The 17,630-nt window shown below is 35.7% G+C and overlaps 1 protein-coding gene across 1 annotated transcript in view; it reads left to right on the top strand.

The window, feature by feature from the left end:
* Brwd3 (bromodomain and WD repeat domain containing 3) overlaps nucleotides 1-17,630 on the top strand; it is a 108,993-nt gene that overhangs the window by 51,434 nt on the left and 39,929 nt on the right. The window contains exons 12-18 of the mRNA XM_028855991.2: nucleotides 927-967; nucleotides 5,906-6,010; nucleotides 7,229-7,382; nucleotides 9,327-9,461; nucleotides 10,686-10,814; nucleotides 13,437-13,662; nucleotides 15,303-15,470. Coding sequence (XP_028711824.1) covers nucleotides 927-967; nucleotides 5,906-6,010; nucleotides 7,229-7,382; nucleotides 9,327-9,461; nucleotides 10,686-10,814; nucleotides 13,437-13,662; nucleotides 15,303-15,470 — 958 coding nt within the window. The remainder of the gene's footprint in view (nucleotides 1-926; nucleotides 968-5,905; nucleotides 6,011-7,228; nucleotides 7,383-9,326; nucleotides 9,462-10,685; nucleotides 10,815-13,436; nucleotides 13,663-15,302; nucleotides 15,471-17,630) is intronic.

Below are 17,630 nucleotides of genomic sequence, written 5' to 3'. Positions count from 1 at the left end.
AAGGGGGGAATGAAGAAAATTTAATTTACAGGGGCCCAGGTAAGTACAAAAGTGTTACCAAGTAAAAATCTCCTGTTGGAATGAGTGACTTACCACTCATGTTAGTTGTTAAGGTTATATTATTTCATCAGGACATCTAAAATTAGTTAGGAAAACTATCAGTGAGAATTCAGAAGTTATCAGTAAATACCACATTGAAACTACAAAACAATATAAATCAGAAATATGTGGCTATATAAATAGCTTAATTTTAAAAATTAAATTAATTATGAACAATTTGCTTCTGTTTTATTAAAAGTTAAGTTCAAGTGCAATTTGACAACTGGAGATTGTGAAAATGAGTATAGTGTGTGAGGATGCATTTTAGCTTCATTGTCAAAGAAAGTGAAAAGAGTTATAAATTTCAGCTTAGTGTTTAAAAGAACACATGGAAAACAAGTAAAGAAATAGTTTTCTGAAGTTGTACAAATAAAACAATTGGGGAATTTCATTGAACTCAGTTGTCTTAAGAGGTAGGAAGTCACTGATGGCTGTTCCCCTGCTTCTCTGATTGTTCAGGTTCTTACCCCAATAACTGACTCCTGGCTTTTATTGATAAAGAATGATGAGATTCACACATCATTCGATTACTGTGTTGTCTTAGGGAGGATGTAATACAGCGATACCTATTCAGAACTATGCATCTCTTGAGATGATTTACAAGCAGATTTGTTTATGTCTAGTTTGTTTGAGAATGCCACCAACTTACTTATTTTGTACATTGTCAGAGGCTTCAGTGATTTATCGTTTCAAGCAATTTTTTTTAGAATTGAAAATCATATTTAAATAGAACCTACTATATAAAGCTGTTGTGTATAAATTTAGGACATTTTATTTTTCATATAACTTCATTTTATCATTTTAATCAAAAGTCTGTTCTGTTTTAGGATAAAGTTGTTGCTGTTCAGTTCTGTAACAATGGAGACAGGTAATTATGGAGTACATATTTGTATAAAGAAATATTTGATTTTTTTTCAAACATTCCTTCCAAACCAATACGGTTGCTATCCAGACATTGACTTCTCAGGAAACTCTCTTAGAAGTCCTTTGCTAGGCTAAACATCTGTGTTCACATCACCTTCCCCAGAGTTAAGCTGTTTGAGCTCTGTTTACAGTTACTGCAGTTGCACCTAGAAATTTTGTACCCTAAGCCACCTTCTGTAGTCCTGGAGATTCCCTATTATACTCCACTTTCACTAACTGCCAAAGGGTTTTTAGATAATCTTGGTTACTTGAATTGTTTGGCTAGTTTTAAAGATAAAACCTAAAAGATGGATTTGTGCAGAGGGAGAGATTATTTTGTATAGTCTTTGGTACTGATGCTGTCTGCTCAAAGTTCTTTCTCACCTTACAGACACATGCATGAGGCAGAAAATAGCTATTTTGTTCCATCACTAGGTTCAAAGTCCATGTCTGCCTTCCGTGATATCTTTATCTCTCTGAAATTTTTAACTTAGTAGTGACCATAGTCTATCAGCTCTTCATCTTCCAGAATTCTTTCTTGTTTACCTTGTTTTTTTCTGTTTTCTTTTACCACCTAACTTAATCAAGAATTCTTCTATTATTTGATTAATATGTCTCTGACAAGTAAACATTTGTTCTATTCAGAATTTTTTTTTTAGCATTTTGTCTTCTATTGCTCTAGAATAAATTTTAAACGTCAACATGGCATTTCCAAATTCTGGACAACTTGACTTAGTTAGACAAAGGCTTTCTTTTCTCATGTGAATCTGTATATTTTACCTAGTTGCTTTATGCATTGTTTCTATTCCATATGTTCATATTATCACATCCATTATTTCACTTGTACTTTCCCTCACATAAGTCCTAGCCAGAAATATCATTCCTGATTCTATCTTATCTATGTCTCATCTCGCCTTGAAGAGTCATGTCCTACTTGGAGCCTTTCCTGGGGCCTCCAGATTTTATATTTTTTTTGCCATCCTCTGAACATTTGTATCACTGGTCTCTACTACTCATAAGACACATTCCCTATCTCTGTAAAAGCATATCTTATATACACTTAGCTGTGAACCCTCTAAAATATCTGATCCCCAAAATAATAGTCTATGCTGATCTAAAATTTGATAAAAAATAGATCAAGTTAGCATACATTTGTATCTATATGCTTATATGACAACTCTGTGGGTGACTGTTTTATTTCTAAGTACTTTTGAACAGAGTAATTACAAAGATGAATTTTGACCAACTTTGTGAAGTATAAAAGCAAATAATGAGGGTTGACAGTTTATCTGTATTAAGAATGACAAAACCTTGCCGGGCGTTGGTGGCGCACGCCTTTAATCCCAGCACTCGGGAGGCAGAGCCAGGCGGATCTCTGTGAGTTCGAGGCCAGCCTGGACTACCAAGTGAGTCCCAGGAAAGGCGCAAAGCTACACAGAGAAACCCTGTCTCGAAAAAAAAAAAAAAAGAATGACAAAACCTAAAAACAAAATTTAAGAATAACTTAACCATATTACCATTTTTTTTTTTTTTTGGTTTTTTGAGACAGTGTTTTTCTGTGTAGCTTTGCAGCTTTCCTGGGACTCACTTGGTAGTCCAGGATGGCCTCGAACTCACAGAGATGCGCCTGGCTCTGCCTCCTGAGTGCTGGGATTAAAGGCATGCACCACCACCGCCCGGCCATATTACCATTCTTAATTGACTTTTAAATCTATTTTTTTGAGTTCTTTCCTTTTTTATTTTATAATTTAATTTAATTCTACATATCAGCCACGGATTTTGTGTGTATGTGTGTGTGGTTTTTGTTTGGAGACAGGGTTTCTCTGTGTAGTTTCGGTGCCTATCCTGGATCTTGCTCTGTAGACCAGGCTGGCATCAAAGTCACAGAGATTTGCCCGGCTCTGCCTCCCGAGTGCTGGGATTAAAGGCATGCGCCACTGCCGCCCAGCTTTAAATCTGATTTTATTTATTTGGGTGTATGTGTTTGTCTGTGTGTGTATTTGTGTGTGTTAACTACATATATGTGGGTGCCTGCATAAACCAGAAGAGGGGCTTGGATGCTATAGAGCTGGAGTTAATAAGCAGATGTAGGCCATATGACATGGGTGCTGAGAGCCAAATCCAGGTCCTCTAGAAGAGCAACAAGTACTCTTAACTGCTGAGCCACCTCTGTGAGTTATTATTATTAGTTATTTTTTTTTTTTTTTTTGGTTTTTTGTTTGTTTTTCGATACAGGATTTCTTCATGTAGTTTTGGTACCTGTCCTAGATCTTGCTCTGTAGACCAGGCTGGCCTCGAACTCACAGAGATGCCCCTGCCTCTGCCTCCTGAGTGCTGGGATTATTAAAGGTGTGCACCACCACTGCCCTGTTGAGTTATTAATTTTTTTTCCTTTTTTTTTTTGGTTTTTTGAGACAGGGTTTCTCTGTAGCTTAGGAGCCTGTCCTGGACTAGCTCTGTAGCCCAGGCTGGCCTCGAATTCACAGAGATCCACCTGCCTCAGCCTCCTGAGTGATGGGATTAAAGGCGTGCGCCACCACCGCCCGGCCTAGTTATTAATTTTTTTAAGACTTAGTTTTTTTTTTTATTTTTAATTGTGTATGTGTGCATGCATAAATAAGTGTCCACATATGTGTGGGTGCCTAAGGAGGCTAAAGAGATCAGGTCCTCTTGAGCTGGAATTAATAGATTGTGAGCCTCCTGATATGGTGCTGGGAATTGAACTTGGGTCTTCTAGAAGAGCAATACATGCTCTTAACCGCTGAGCACTTATTTTTACTTTGAATTCTCTCTCTCTCTCTCTCTCTCTCTCTCTCTCTCTCTCTCTCTCTCTCTCTCTCTCTGTTTCTACATGGGGGTATGTGAACCTGAGTTAACCACTGAACCATTTCTCCAGCACCCATGTTACTATTTTTTCCTAGTAAAAGAACCTGAAATTTTAATTTCTTGTCTATTTGTAAATGAGTATTTCAAAAGCATTGTTACTACGTCTTAACTATCAGAATTTTCTTTAATAAATTACAGGATATTTAAAAATTTAATATTCAATATATTAAGTATTATAAATTGATCATTTCTTACAACTTTTCTTAAGATTCTAATTCTTTTCAAAATATAGGGAAACAATTTGGCAGTACACATCAAGAGCTTTTAAAGATGTACCTCTTTTAACTCAGTACAATATATGAGATTGTACAAAGATAGCTAGAGATGCCCTTCATAACATTAAGTTTAAAGCTGTAAAGTAAAATGAATATGTCTTAGTTAGGGTTTCTATTACTGTGAAGAGACACTATGACCATGACAACTCTTTTCTATTTAATTTTTTTTTAATTAAGAAAAATTTTTTGTTCATTTTCCATACCAATCAAAGATCCCCTTCTTCCCTCCTCCTGTTCCTCCAGCCTCCCCCTCCCAACCTGCCCCCTATTCTCTTCTACAAGAAGGTAAGACTTCCCATGAGGCAACTCTTTTAAAGGAAAACATTTAATTGAGGTGGTGGCTTACCGTTTCAGAGGTTTAATTCACTATCATCATGGCGAGAGCATAGTGGCATGCAGGCAGACATGGTGCTGGAGAAGGAGCTGCTGCTGCATGTTGATATGCAATCAGCAGGAAGTAGACTGAGAGTCCTGCATCTTGAAGGCAACAGGAGGTGTTCTGTGACACTGCGCAGTATCTTTACCATATATGAGACCTCAAAGCCACCTCTCCAGTACATACCTCCTCCTAGAAGGCCATACCTACTCCGACAAGGCCACATTTCCTAACAATATCACTCCCTTTGGGGGGCCATTTTCTTTCAAACTACCACATAATATGATTTTATTGATCATTATGAGCTTCATTAAGTAAATTTTGATATATCCATATAGTTGAACACTTACTGAAATTGATATACCTTTATATTTGTAAATGTAGATTAAGAGCTACAAAATACAGTTTTGAACAACCTTGTATATGGTGGGATTCTGTTTCCTAAGGAGAAAAGGGGTCAATATATATGTTTCAATGAATTTTTATTTTTTTCATAAGTCTCTTAGTATATAGCTCATGCTGGCCTTGAACTTGTAATATTCCTGCCTCATCTTCTTGAGTGCAACAGGCATGCAAACATGTCTGGTTTAAATGAATGTCTGGTTTTTTTTTTTTTTGAGACAGGGTTTCTCTGTGTAGCTTTGCGCCTTTCCTGGAGCTCACTTGGTAGCCCAGGCTGGCCTCGAACTCACAGAGATCCGCCTGGCTCTGCCTCCCGAGTGCTGGGATTAAAGGCGTGCACCACCAACGCCCAGCTTAAATGCATGTCTGAAAGATCAGAAAAAATACAGTATCGAACTTGTGGGTGAACAAATGTACTATAAAAGGTAGCTCATAATAAACATTTCTGTATATTTATAGCGTTGTACAACCTTCAGTGCTAATCTTTGAGCAAACATGTTCTTTAGCCCTGTAGCATGCTCATTCCCTTTAGCTGTGAATCCTCAAGCCTATCATCACTCTTTCCCGGCACTGGGCAACTGTCCCTCCTGTTGTCATTAAACTTACTTGTATGTTCAGTATTCATCCACATTACAAAATGTATCAGGTTTTATTATTGAATGTCATATGAATGCCATACTTTATTTATCCACTGGTAAACATTTCATTTGTTTCTGCTTTGGGGATTATTGAGTGCTTATGTGGACTAATGGTTTCATTTCTTTTGGTGGATTTGTCCCTGGAATAGGATTGCTGGGGCGAAAGGTAACTTTATGTTTAGCATTTTAGGAACTGACAAACTGTTCTCTAAAATCAGTGTACTGTTTTACATATTCCAGTAGTGTATGAAGGTTACTAATTTTATAATCAAGAAAATGTGATGAGTTTTGGAAAAAATAACAAGGTTATTTTAACTTTTTTCCAGTTTAAGATTTGTTAGTGGAAGTAGAGATGGAACAGCAAGAATATGGCAGTATCAACAACAAGAATGGAAGAGTATAGTGCTAGATATGGCTACCAAGATGAGTGGGTAAGAATGGATGTTAGATATTTCAGGGGGTCTCCCATGGCTTATCGTCCTTTGCATTGCCCTATATTTAATAATGCCTATAATTTTTATGTTAGTAAATAGTTTGAAATTAATTACTAGGCATGACATTTACACCTTTATTCAGTCTCTTAGCAACTGTTCCTTTGCTGCTGATTGACTAGAACATTGCTGAATACTGTATTAAGTTTACCTTTTACTCTAATTGCTGAGGACTCCCTTATATTTCATATTGTTAGCATTTATACTTGGCATTATATATGCATTTAATCAGTATCTGGTTTCATCAGAATACTGCTTATTAGAAGATATGTCAGTCTCTTTGAAATAATTAGATTTATTCATGTTTGACCTTTAAATTGACTACCTTATTAGTCACGGACAGATATTGTTAATGCCACAGTCATTTAAGTAAAGTAATTTGCTGATACTTATTTATAAAGCCTATTATTTTTAAAATTAATATTTAAAGAGATAATATCAACTCTGTACATTTTTGTATTGTCTGGCAGACAACCTGATCATACTGTGAATTTTATTTTTTAAGATACAGAGTTCTTTCTGGTCTCACTTTTTGTGTGTGTCCAAGCAACTATTATATTAGTTTGATTTTTATCGCTGTGATTAAACATCATAGCCAAAAGCAACTTGGAGAGGAAAGGGCTTATTTCATTTTACAACTCCCCGATCATACTCCATCACTGAAGAACTCAAGGCAAGAACCTGGAGGCAGGAACTGAAGCAGAAGCCATGGCTAACACGACTTACTTAGGCTTGCTCTCTATAGCTTACTCAGCTTGCTTTCTTACCCAGAACCTCCTGCCCAGAGGTGGTACTGCCCAGAGTAGGCTGAGCCCTCCCTCATCATTAATGGTTAGTCAAGAAAATGCTCTAGAGTCTTACCTAAAGACTTAATGGAGGCACTTTCCCAATTGAGATTCCATCCTCCCACATGACACAAGCTTGTGCAAAATTGACAAAAAGCTGACCACAACTATTTACCTACCATATTTTTTAGCCTTCACGGCCATCAATATATAAGTAGTATTCCATGATGGGGTACAGGTATTTTTCATGAATACTCTTAGACTTTTTTTATCTAATCACTTGCATTCTCCTAGAAAATTTTGTCATAGTTTGCTGTTTTGTGTTTACCTTTTAAAATATGCAAGATACAAATATTTCAAATTTTTGCTTCAGGAATAATTTGGCATCTGCAGAGGACAAAGTCACTAAGCTAAAGGTGACCATGGTGGCTTGGGATCGTTATGACACCACTGTTATTACTGCAGTGAACAATTTCCTTTTGAAAGTTTGGAATTCTGTCACAGGGCAGCTTCTTCATACTTTGTCTGTAAGTATTATACTTTTTAATAGGAAAAGAAACTATTTAAGCCTAGTGAAGTGGTGTGTTGTAGGTCCAATGCTTAGGAGGCTGAGGTGTGATGATTACTTTAACCTAGTTTGAGAGCAGTCTGGTCAGTATAGTGAGACCTTGTCTCTAAAAAGAATGAAAAAGGTCAAAGTACATTATTCTAGGAACAAGACATTTAAGTTTTACTTTCCTTTCTATTACTTGCTAGCCTTTGGAGAATATTTTGGGGGTCTTTTGGTACATCCACCAGATAGGACTAATATATGATTCACCACTGAAAACAGGAATGGTGTTTTTATTATTAATTAAATTATTCATTCATTTCACATCCTGACCACAGTTTCCCTCCCTGCTTTCATCCCTTTCCCCAAAACAATTCCTTCCCCATTTCTGTTATAGCTGTTAATTTAATAAATCTATGTAAAGTTCTGTCTTTATAATTACCTTAAAGCCCTGTTTAGGGACGTTCTTCTTCTGGGCTGACTCATAGATCACCTGTTTTCACTGAATTGTACAGTCCTAGACAAAGCTATTTTTCTCTTTTTTTTGTCTTTGTTTTTTTTCCTTCTTTGTTTCATGTAGCCCAGGCTAGCCTTAAGTTTTCTATTTAGCAAATGAGGACCTTGAATTTCCTGTTCTTCCTGGTTCCATCTCCCAAATCCTGGGATTATAAGCACGTGCCATCACATGGTTTTATGCAGGGGTGTGATACTAGGCAAGCACTCTGCCAATTGATCTAAATTCCAAGCCCTTCATTTCATATAGTACTTACATTTCAATTGTAACAGTTTATATCAGGGTCTTGGTGGGGCATAAAGCTATTCCATTAAAATAATGCCTCCTGAGCATCTACTGTGTGAAAGGTTCTGGACCAGGTAATAGAAATCAGTGGAAAATTAAGCAAAATTTTCTCCTTATAACTTATTAAAGAGAAATAATCAAATAAGGGTTGATTCTGAAAATTGCAAGATGTACCAAATCAGATTTCTACCAGTGATCAGATCTGATCTGGGAGAGACTTTTTCCTAATGTACTCTGAAATAGATATGCCATTACCATTTGAATTATCAATATATCAGTTCATGCTTTTTTGAATATTCTTTTAGGAAATTGAAAAATAGTGGCTGTTCAGATTGGTTCTTTAACAGAGGTCTTAGTTACAGAATAGAAAGAATATTTTTAGTAGTCACAGGAAAGAATTTAGGTTGTCTTCAAGTTATTGATGGTACTTTCTGTAATGGAATTTTACCTATTCATCTTAGCAATTTATATTTTGAGCCGGTCTGCACCTAGTTTTGTTTTTTTTTTTTTTTTTGAGGTAAGGTTTCACTATCTAGTTCAGATTAGACCTGTGAATTCTGACACTACAGATACCATGGTGAAAATGTTAGATGGAAACCAGTCAAGGTTTTTTATCATGGTGGTAGGGGTGGACGGTAATGAAATATTCTATTTTCTTGTTTCCTTTCTTTGTCCTCCAACCCATATTTTACTTTGAGATCCTATCTTGTATAATTCCGACTGGCTTCAAACTCACTTTATAGTCGCGGGTGGCCTCCGATTGCCCACATGCATGCCTTGACTGCTGGAAGTACATATGCCATCACAGTTTGCTTGTTGTATTTGCTGTGGCTTTTAAAAAAATCAATGAAGTCCTACATCTGCAAATTACATTCCAGTGGTTAGTGAGCATTAATTATCTTTTAGTGTCTTATCTAAGACTATCAGGTTTATAAAACGAGCAGTTCTGCATTTAAGGCCCTCTAACTAAAATATTTATTTATGAAGTACCCATGAGTGGATGCTAGTCAATTGGTATGTATTAATTCATCTCAACTAGACTTCTAGTGCTCAAGATCTTTTGGACAAATAAACCAGACATCTGGTGTTGCTTTTCATTTCTAATATTGATTTTCATCACAGGGGCATGATGATGAAGTATTTGTTCTAGAAGCACATCCATTTGATCAAAGGATCATACTTTCAGCGGGTCATGATGGGAACATTTTTATTTGGGACCTTGACCGAGGGACCAAAATTCGAAATTACTTTAATATGGTAAGAAACCTGTGTTTAAAGTTCATATTAAATCTTACTTTGCTTTTTTGATAATCCAGTGGCCTAGGACAAAGGAACAGCTTGTCATCTGTGTATAAGTCAGTGAAATAATTCAGAGAATGACTCAGGGGCTTAGAGTTAGATCTTTCAGCATGGCTACTTATTTTGGTGTTAGCATTTTTCATATTCTGATATGTACATCTAAACTGAAATGTTCAATCAAATTTCTTACAATTGGATTGAAAATGTAAGCTAAAATACCAAAAGATCTATGTTTAAACTGTAATTTCAATTCATGAATACAAAGAAAAAATTAAATCATGAATCTGTCTATGGTATACACCTCAACTATGTGAGTTTCATAGTCCAAAACTTACTTGCAAAATATATATTCGTACATATGTACATGTTCTTTTATTGTTGTTGGAGGAGACAGTACCTCATATAGCCCAAGTGTACCTCAAACTCTCAGTGTAACCAGCAATGACCTTTAACTCCTGATCCCCCTGCACTACCTCCTGTGTGCTTGGATTTCAGATGTGCACTGCCATACCTGGCTGTGGCTTATTTTTTTGTTTCTGAGACAGGATCTTGTGTACTGATAGAGATGGTTGTGACATAAATCTCATAGAAATTACATAAAAAATTGGTTAGTTATCATGTCTGAGTAAAACATCATTCTTCTATGATGAACATATTCATATCTTGCACGTTTAGGGTCCTTTTCTTAAGAATAGTTCCAACTAAACAATGCTAAACTGTTGCTGGACCTTTGAGCTCACTTCTACAGACTTTATATAGATCTAGATCATTGATAATACTATCTCTTTTGTTAGTGGATTATTTGCATAGTTTACTTTTAAGATAGTTACTGAAAGGCTTATCTTACAACTGAAGATATAAAAATAATAGCTTCACTTTGTTGAATAGCACCATTGTCAGTTTGGTTGCATATAGATCCTTTTAACTCTCCTCCTTCATCCATTTATTATTTCATACGTTATGTTAGGTGCAGTTGTTCATTGTGTCCACCTCAATTTTCTCCTCCATAATTATAGTTCAGAGATTTATTGTTTACTCTAGGGTTCTGGCTACAGAAGCTAGAGAGTACATTGGAATGTTGATTCATCACATAATTCAAGGGAATAGCTAGGAGAAGCTATTGCTTACTTAATATTTGAGAAGGACTCTTAAAATGACTTAAAAGACTCCTCTGAATTTCAGATTGAAGGCCAAGGTCACGGGGCAGTGTTTGATTGTAAATTTTCACCAGATGGAAACCATTTTGCCTGCACAGATTCCCATGGGCATTTGTTGCTATTTGGCTTTGGATGCAGTAAATACTATGAAAAGGTTAGTATATATAATATAATTTTTGTTACAGACAATAATTTGGGATTGTACCATTCATTGAAGTTTTTCATTGTATGTATTCATGAAACATGGTACTGTGTTGCATGAGGAGATTTTTGTACAAATCTATATTGTATATTGAGAATATGTCCTTCCCTTCCCTTTTCTCTGTCCCCCACCACCTTAGTCCCCCCAGATAGTTTCACTTCTTCATTCATTCATGTCATAAGTATAGATTGCTTTTTGTATCAATATGAAATCTAGGACCCATGTATGAAAGGAAACATATTTCTCTTCTTCGGTGCTTTAAAATTTTCAGTGTACAGATTTTTTACCTTCCTTGGTTAGGTTTATCACAAGGTATTTTAGTTTCTTTCTGAGGCTTATATGAGTGGGGTTGTTTTCTTGATTTCTTCTTGGGTGTGTTTGTCAACAGTATAAAGATAGGCCACTGATTGTTTTACATTAATTTTCTATCCTTCCGCTGCTCTATCAGCTTTATCACCTCTAGAGTTTTTCTGCAGAAGTCTTCAAAAGTGTTTTTTAGATTTATTTATTTTATGTATATGGATGTTTCACTTGCATGTATATATGTGCACCATATGTATGCCTGGTGCCCTCAGAAGTCAGAAGAGGGTACCCTGGAACTGGAGAGGTACAGATGGTTGTGAGCCAATGTGTGGGAACTGTGAATTGAATACAGTCCTCTGAAAACAAGTGCTATTAACTGCTGAGCCACCTCACCTAGTCCCATGTGGTGAAGTCTTTAGAGTCTCTTGTGTATACAGTCATATTATCTGAAAATAAAGGAACTTTGATTTCTTCGTTTCCTTTATAGCTGTCTCTTGTCTTAGTCTTCTAAGACTTCAGACACTGTATTGAATGAGAGTGAAGAAAATAGGCTGCTTGTTCTGGCTCTTGTTGAAAATACTTTTGAGTTTAACTTATTTACTTTGATGCTTACTATAGTTTTTTTTTTTCATATTTATCTTATTATGTTGAGATATGTTACGTGTTTTGAACTTCATTCATTTATTTTATGTGTATGGGTATTTTGTATGTATGTATGTATGTTTGTACATCACATGCATGCCTGATGCCAGTGGAGACTAGGAAAAGGTGTCAGAGCCTCTGGAACTGAGGTTACAAATGGTTGTGAGCAACCACGTGGGCGCTGGAAGTTGAACTCCAGTCCTCTGGAAGAGCAATCCGTGCTCTTAAGTGCTGAACCACCTGTCCAGCCCACACTTCCTTTTTTAAAGATTTTATTTTCATGTGTAGATTTGTGGGTGTCTGTGTGGGTATGTTCACATGAGTGCAGTGCCTGTGGAGGATAGAAAAGGCCGTTGGATCTCCCTGGAGCTGAAGTTGCTGGTAGTTGTGAACTGTCTGATGTATGTGCCAGGAAATGGACTTGGGTCTTCTGGAGGAGGAGTGTGTACTCTTAACTGCTGTGCTGTTTCTTCAGCCCCCAAGATGTGCTGCTTCTATTCTTTAGTACTTTTCTCATACTGGGATTTATCAGAAAGAAGCCTTCCTGTATTAAATGAGATGATCCTATGATTTCTGCCCCTGAGTCTATTTGTGTGATAGATTTATTGACTTAGGTATGTAGAATCATCTCTTCTGAAATGAAGCCAGCTTGATCATGTTGAGTGACATTGTTGATGTGTGCTGGAGTTTGGTTTGCAAGGATCTTATTTTTGCTTCCATGTTCATTAGGGATACTACTCTACAGTGTTATTTTTGTTCTGTATTCATCTGGTTTTTGTATCAGGGTAATAATGGCTTTGTAAATAGATTTTGGTAGCATTCTTTCCTTTTTCTGTTTTATGTAATTACTTGAGGAGCAGTGGTGTTAATCCTTCTTCAGTGGGCTGATAGAATTCAGATTTTTTTTTAAATTGAGAGTTCTTTTTCCCCTGATTGGTTCAATCTTGTTGCTTGTTATAGTTCTGTTTAAATTGTTTATCTCATTTTCATCTAATTTTGTTAGGTTATATATGTAGTCCTCCATTCACATCTTTTAGTTTTTCTGCTAAAAGGCTGGCATCAAACTTACTGCAACCCTCTCCTCTGTCTCCCAAGTGCTAGGATTATAGGTATGCTGTGGCACACACAACTGGTTCTTTGTATTTTATTAGCTATGAGTCTAGGGAGATTGTGGAATCTTATAGTAGGAAGAGACCTCACCATCATTGAGGTTAGCTCAATAGCTTTTAATATTGTTGATTTGGTTGATGTTTATCACTCTCATTATGCATATTATGCTTCATTTACTCTTACTTGAATAAAAATAACTCAAGTTATATAGGTTTGTGTGTTTGTTTTAAGTCAAATCAAAAAACACAACTTCTGATAGATTGTTGCCTTATTTCTTATCCTAATTAGGGAAATATAATATGAGGTCTTCAAAATAATGCAAATCATAGAATTTCATAGATAATAAAACTACTATCTAGGTCATTTGTTTCTTCCTAGAGGAACATATGACAACATAGAACTATGAGAGAACATAAAAACTGTGTGATTCAAAATATATATCTGCTATAGGAACGAAAATAAGGGCCCAGACTATATATCTCTGGTATGCTAAACACTAACAAAACATCTCTCACAAAGATTCCAGATCAGATGTTCTTCCACACTGATTATCGACCACTTATTAGAGATGCAAATAACTATGTATTAGATGAACAAACTCAGCAAGCTCCTCACCTCATGCCTCCCCCATTCTTGGTGGATGTTGATGGAAATCCTCATCCTACAAAATTTCAACGGCTGGTACCAGGACGGGAAAATTGTAAAGATGAGCAGCTCATTCCACAGTTGGGATATGTGGCTAATGGTATGTTATCTCCTGAAGCAAATTTAAAGTGTTGCAGATGTATGTTCCTTACTAAATTCTGAAAGAGGTTATAACGGGCACTATATATTATTTTTATTAATTTTTACTTGTACATTATAGCTTAACAGAGTAGTTTTTCATTGTTTAGCTCTGCTGTGCAAAAGTAACTGGTTTAAGACAAACAGTAACATGCCCAAGAGGTAATTTGTTCACCTACCACAGTGGAAACCATTGCCATATGTATGACCTTGTTCTGTATAGTGACTTCTGGTAATGATTAAACTTAACTAACTTTACTATATTAAGCTTAATTGGTAAAATTATATTGATTATAGTATGAATAGCTCGTTTTGAAAGCTGCTAGTTAATGAGCCCCCAAAAAGGAGACTAGGTTTCTTCAGATAGATGTTTCAGCTGTGTAGACTGACTGTCTTTTCTGCTTCATCTTCCATAGAATGCCTTTGCATTGGTTTGGTACTTAACAATTTTCATTTAATTATAGAGGAGTAAGTTACAGATTTGCAAATAGTTTCCTTTCCTCCTTAAAAATGTTTTTTTGAAACAGGATCTCACTATGTATTCTGGGCTAGCTCATTTGCATTTCTTCTGTCTTAGGCTTCTTACTGTTGGGATTACAGGCATGTGCCCCCACACCTGTCTTCTGTCTGGATTTTCTTTCTTTGCTAGGAAATTGATGCTTGAATTGACCTTCATAAAATAAAATGAAGTAAAAATTTGTAAGGCATTGTAGTAGCATTTGGTTACTCTGATGATTTAATATTTATTAACCAAGAGAAAAATGTAAATAATAAATAGAATATCAGACTGAAACTATCTAAATAAAAACTAATTTAGCATACTTAATATTACAAGAACTAATTACTTCAATACTCTGTCAAATGCATTTGATCTAATTTCAGGGCAAGATGAAAAACAGGACATGATGCATTTGAGAAAGATAAAAGTCAAAGTTTTCACTCAAAAGTAAATATTGAATTTGAGTTTATCATAAAGATAATTTTCTACTTATTAAGACACTAGTGTTATAAAAATGAGAATACTTATTTACTTAAAAGACTTAATTTCTTTCATAATGCAATTTTCATAAGAAAAAGATGCAGAACATTCTAGGTAACTGTGACTAAGCTTGTTTATAAATTATTCAGGCCAGGCATGGTGGCTCACAGCTATAATCCCAGCACTCAGAAGGCTGAGCAGAAGATTGCCATGAACTCAGGCTATGCCCGACTATATAGTGAGTTCCAGACCAAGTTGGGTTACAGAGTAAGACCCAATGTAAAAAAAAAAAAAAAACTTATTTAAATCTCTAATTCTTAGAATATAGCATATGAAAACTTGTTTTAAAATGGACTATTTAGCATTATAATTATTCCTTAAAATGCCTTGATAACAATGTCTAATTTAGGACTATTGGTTAAATCAGGTACAAATGCTGAATCATTAAATATATTTTTAAAAACTCCCATAAAGTGTTATTTCATGTATACTTTATTTTCAATTTAAATTATTTCTAATTACTTCTCTTACAATTTATAAGTTAAGCTTACTTTTTTTAACCATATTAAGGTATAGTAAAATGTAGTAAATTTATCTGACTTTCTGTCTTTGGTCTCATTAAGGTGATGGTGAGGTGGTAGAACAGGTAATTGGGCAACAAACCAATGACCAAGAAGAAAGCATTCTTGATGGGATAATCAGGGAATTACAGAGAGAACAAGATCTCAGACTAATTAATGAAGGAGATGTTCCACATTTTCCAATTAATAGATCATATTCTGTTAATGGTGGTAAGTAGTTGTATATTTGTGGAAAGTACAAAAACATATTTCAGCTATTTTACTTATACCATGTGTAATGTATAATGTGATGACATTTCATATTTATAAATGCAAACATTTTAATTAATTTATAACTTTAATATCAGGTATTCCAAAGTAGTATGATCTCATTGTTACCATTTATGACTAAAGGATTCAGTTTCTTCAAATATAGGTGTAGTATATTGAAATACAATATTCTTCCTGACTCAGTTTATTGTCTTGGAATAAGTCTGGCCCTTTTATTGGGGACCCAACCTATGAAGCTTTTAAACGTAAACCACCTTAAGTGTAGAAAGTGCCATTCCAGTAATTGGCCTTTCTTGTTGAAAGGAGAACAGCAGCATATCATCCTTTACTTCTGAATGAGTGAAATAGGCTAGGAGAAAAAAGTCTGGCCCTCTCTTAGGGAATACAGATACGACTCCTGAACAGGCTTGCACAACAACTTATTCTTAATACCAGTAGAAGCTATTATATAATTAATTATTCTTTTCCCCATTTGCTTTGCGTGTAAGTGTGTGTATATGTGAGTGTGTGTGTGTCCATGGTCTAGAACTTAGGTCACCAGACTTCAGAACAAGCACCTTTACCTGATGAGCCATCTTGCTAACCCCAACATAAATATTATTATTATTATTATTATTATTATTATTATTATTATCTATTGTACATCTTCTTTCACTTACCATGAAATGTGCCTATGTACCTGAGATTAATATGTATATATATTGAATTGTTTCGATCCTAATTTGTCAAGAAATGTGAGTTTTTTGAGACAGTGTTTCTTTCTTTGTGTAGCCGTGGCTATCCTAGAACTCGCTCTGTAGACCAGGCTGTCCTCTAACTCACAGAGATCTGTCTGCCTCTGCCTCCTTAGTGCTGAGATTAAAGATGTGAGCCACCTCCACCTGGCAAGATTTTTTTCTTAGTGCTAAGGATTGAACTCAATGTCTTATGTAGCAAAGTCTCCACCACTCAACTACATCTTGAGCCCATTATTTTTGTTTGTGATTAAGTTTTGCTACATTGTCCACAGTGGTCTTAAGTTGGCAGCCATCATGCCTTACCCTCACAAGGACCAGGAGTTTTAGGCCTATACCAGTGTGTCTAGTTGTTTCTTTTTATACTTATATAATTACTATAATTTTTTTGGTAAGATCACATGTAGGTTTGCACAGAAATGAACATATTATTTAAATTTGAGACAATAGACAGAATGATTTTACATATTTCTTGAGTATTTCACAAAATTATAATAAAACAGTTCTTCACTTGGGTCTAACTCAGTTAAGTTTTCCTGAACCTTGGACAAGATTAGTAGACTGGCAATCCTGTATTGCAGAGTTTCTTAGATCCCTAATTTAGATATTCATTAGGGAAATCAATATTTAGCTCTACTTCTAATACTAACTTGCTATAGGTTAGAAATTCCATTAGCCAATTGAACTCCACTCACTTCTGTTTGCAGTGCTCATTTTGTTTCTATAGCTGACATTTACAGTTTTCTATTTGTGTTTTATTTGCAAATATGAAAAAATTATCAGGAAGCTTATTAGAGGAATAAAAGGAAAAGTCCTGTTGGTGCATTTTTCTTATTGCTTATTAATCTTAAAAGCGAATTTTGATATTAAAAATGTTTTGCTAGCTGGATGTGGTGGCTCATGCTTTAAGTTCTGTCATGGGAGCAGGATTACAGTGGTTTCAAGGTCAGCCTGAGATATGTAGTGCATTGCTCAATAGACTGGGTTACAGAGTGAGACCCTGGTTGTTGTGGGTTTTGGTTTTACTTTGTTTTTTTGTTTGTTTGTTCTGTTCTCCTTCTTCTCTCTCTCTCTCTCTCTCTCTCTCTCTCTCTCTCTCTCTCTCTCTCTCTCTCTCTCTCTGTGTGTGTGTGTGTGTGTGTGTGTGTGTGTGTGTGTGTAGTATAGTATATGCATGGGGAGGCGTGACTGTCTCTCATTGAATCTATTGCTAACCAATTCATCGAGATTGGCTCGCCAGCGATCCCATGGCTCCTCTTTGTGCTTCTCGGGCTGCTGGCTGGTGTTACAGGCACAGACACTGGAACTGTGTGCTAAACATCCAAACTCAGGTCCTCATGCCTGCATGGCAAGCACTGAGCTATCT

This window comes from Peromyscus leucopus, chromosome X (assembly GCF_004664715.2).
Source record: "Peromyscus leucopus breed LL Stock chromosome X, UCI_PerLeu_2.1, whole genome shotgun sequence".
NCBI lineage: Eukaryota > Metazoa > Chordata > Mammalia > Rodentia > Cricetidae > Peromyscus > Peromyscus leucopus.
Note: the sequence above shows the minus strand (reverse complement) of the source record. Positions and strands in the feature narration are given on the sequence as shown.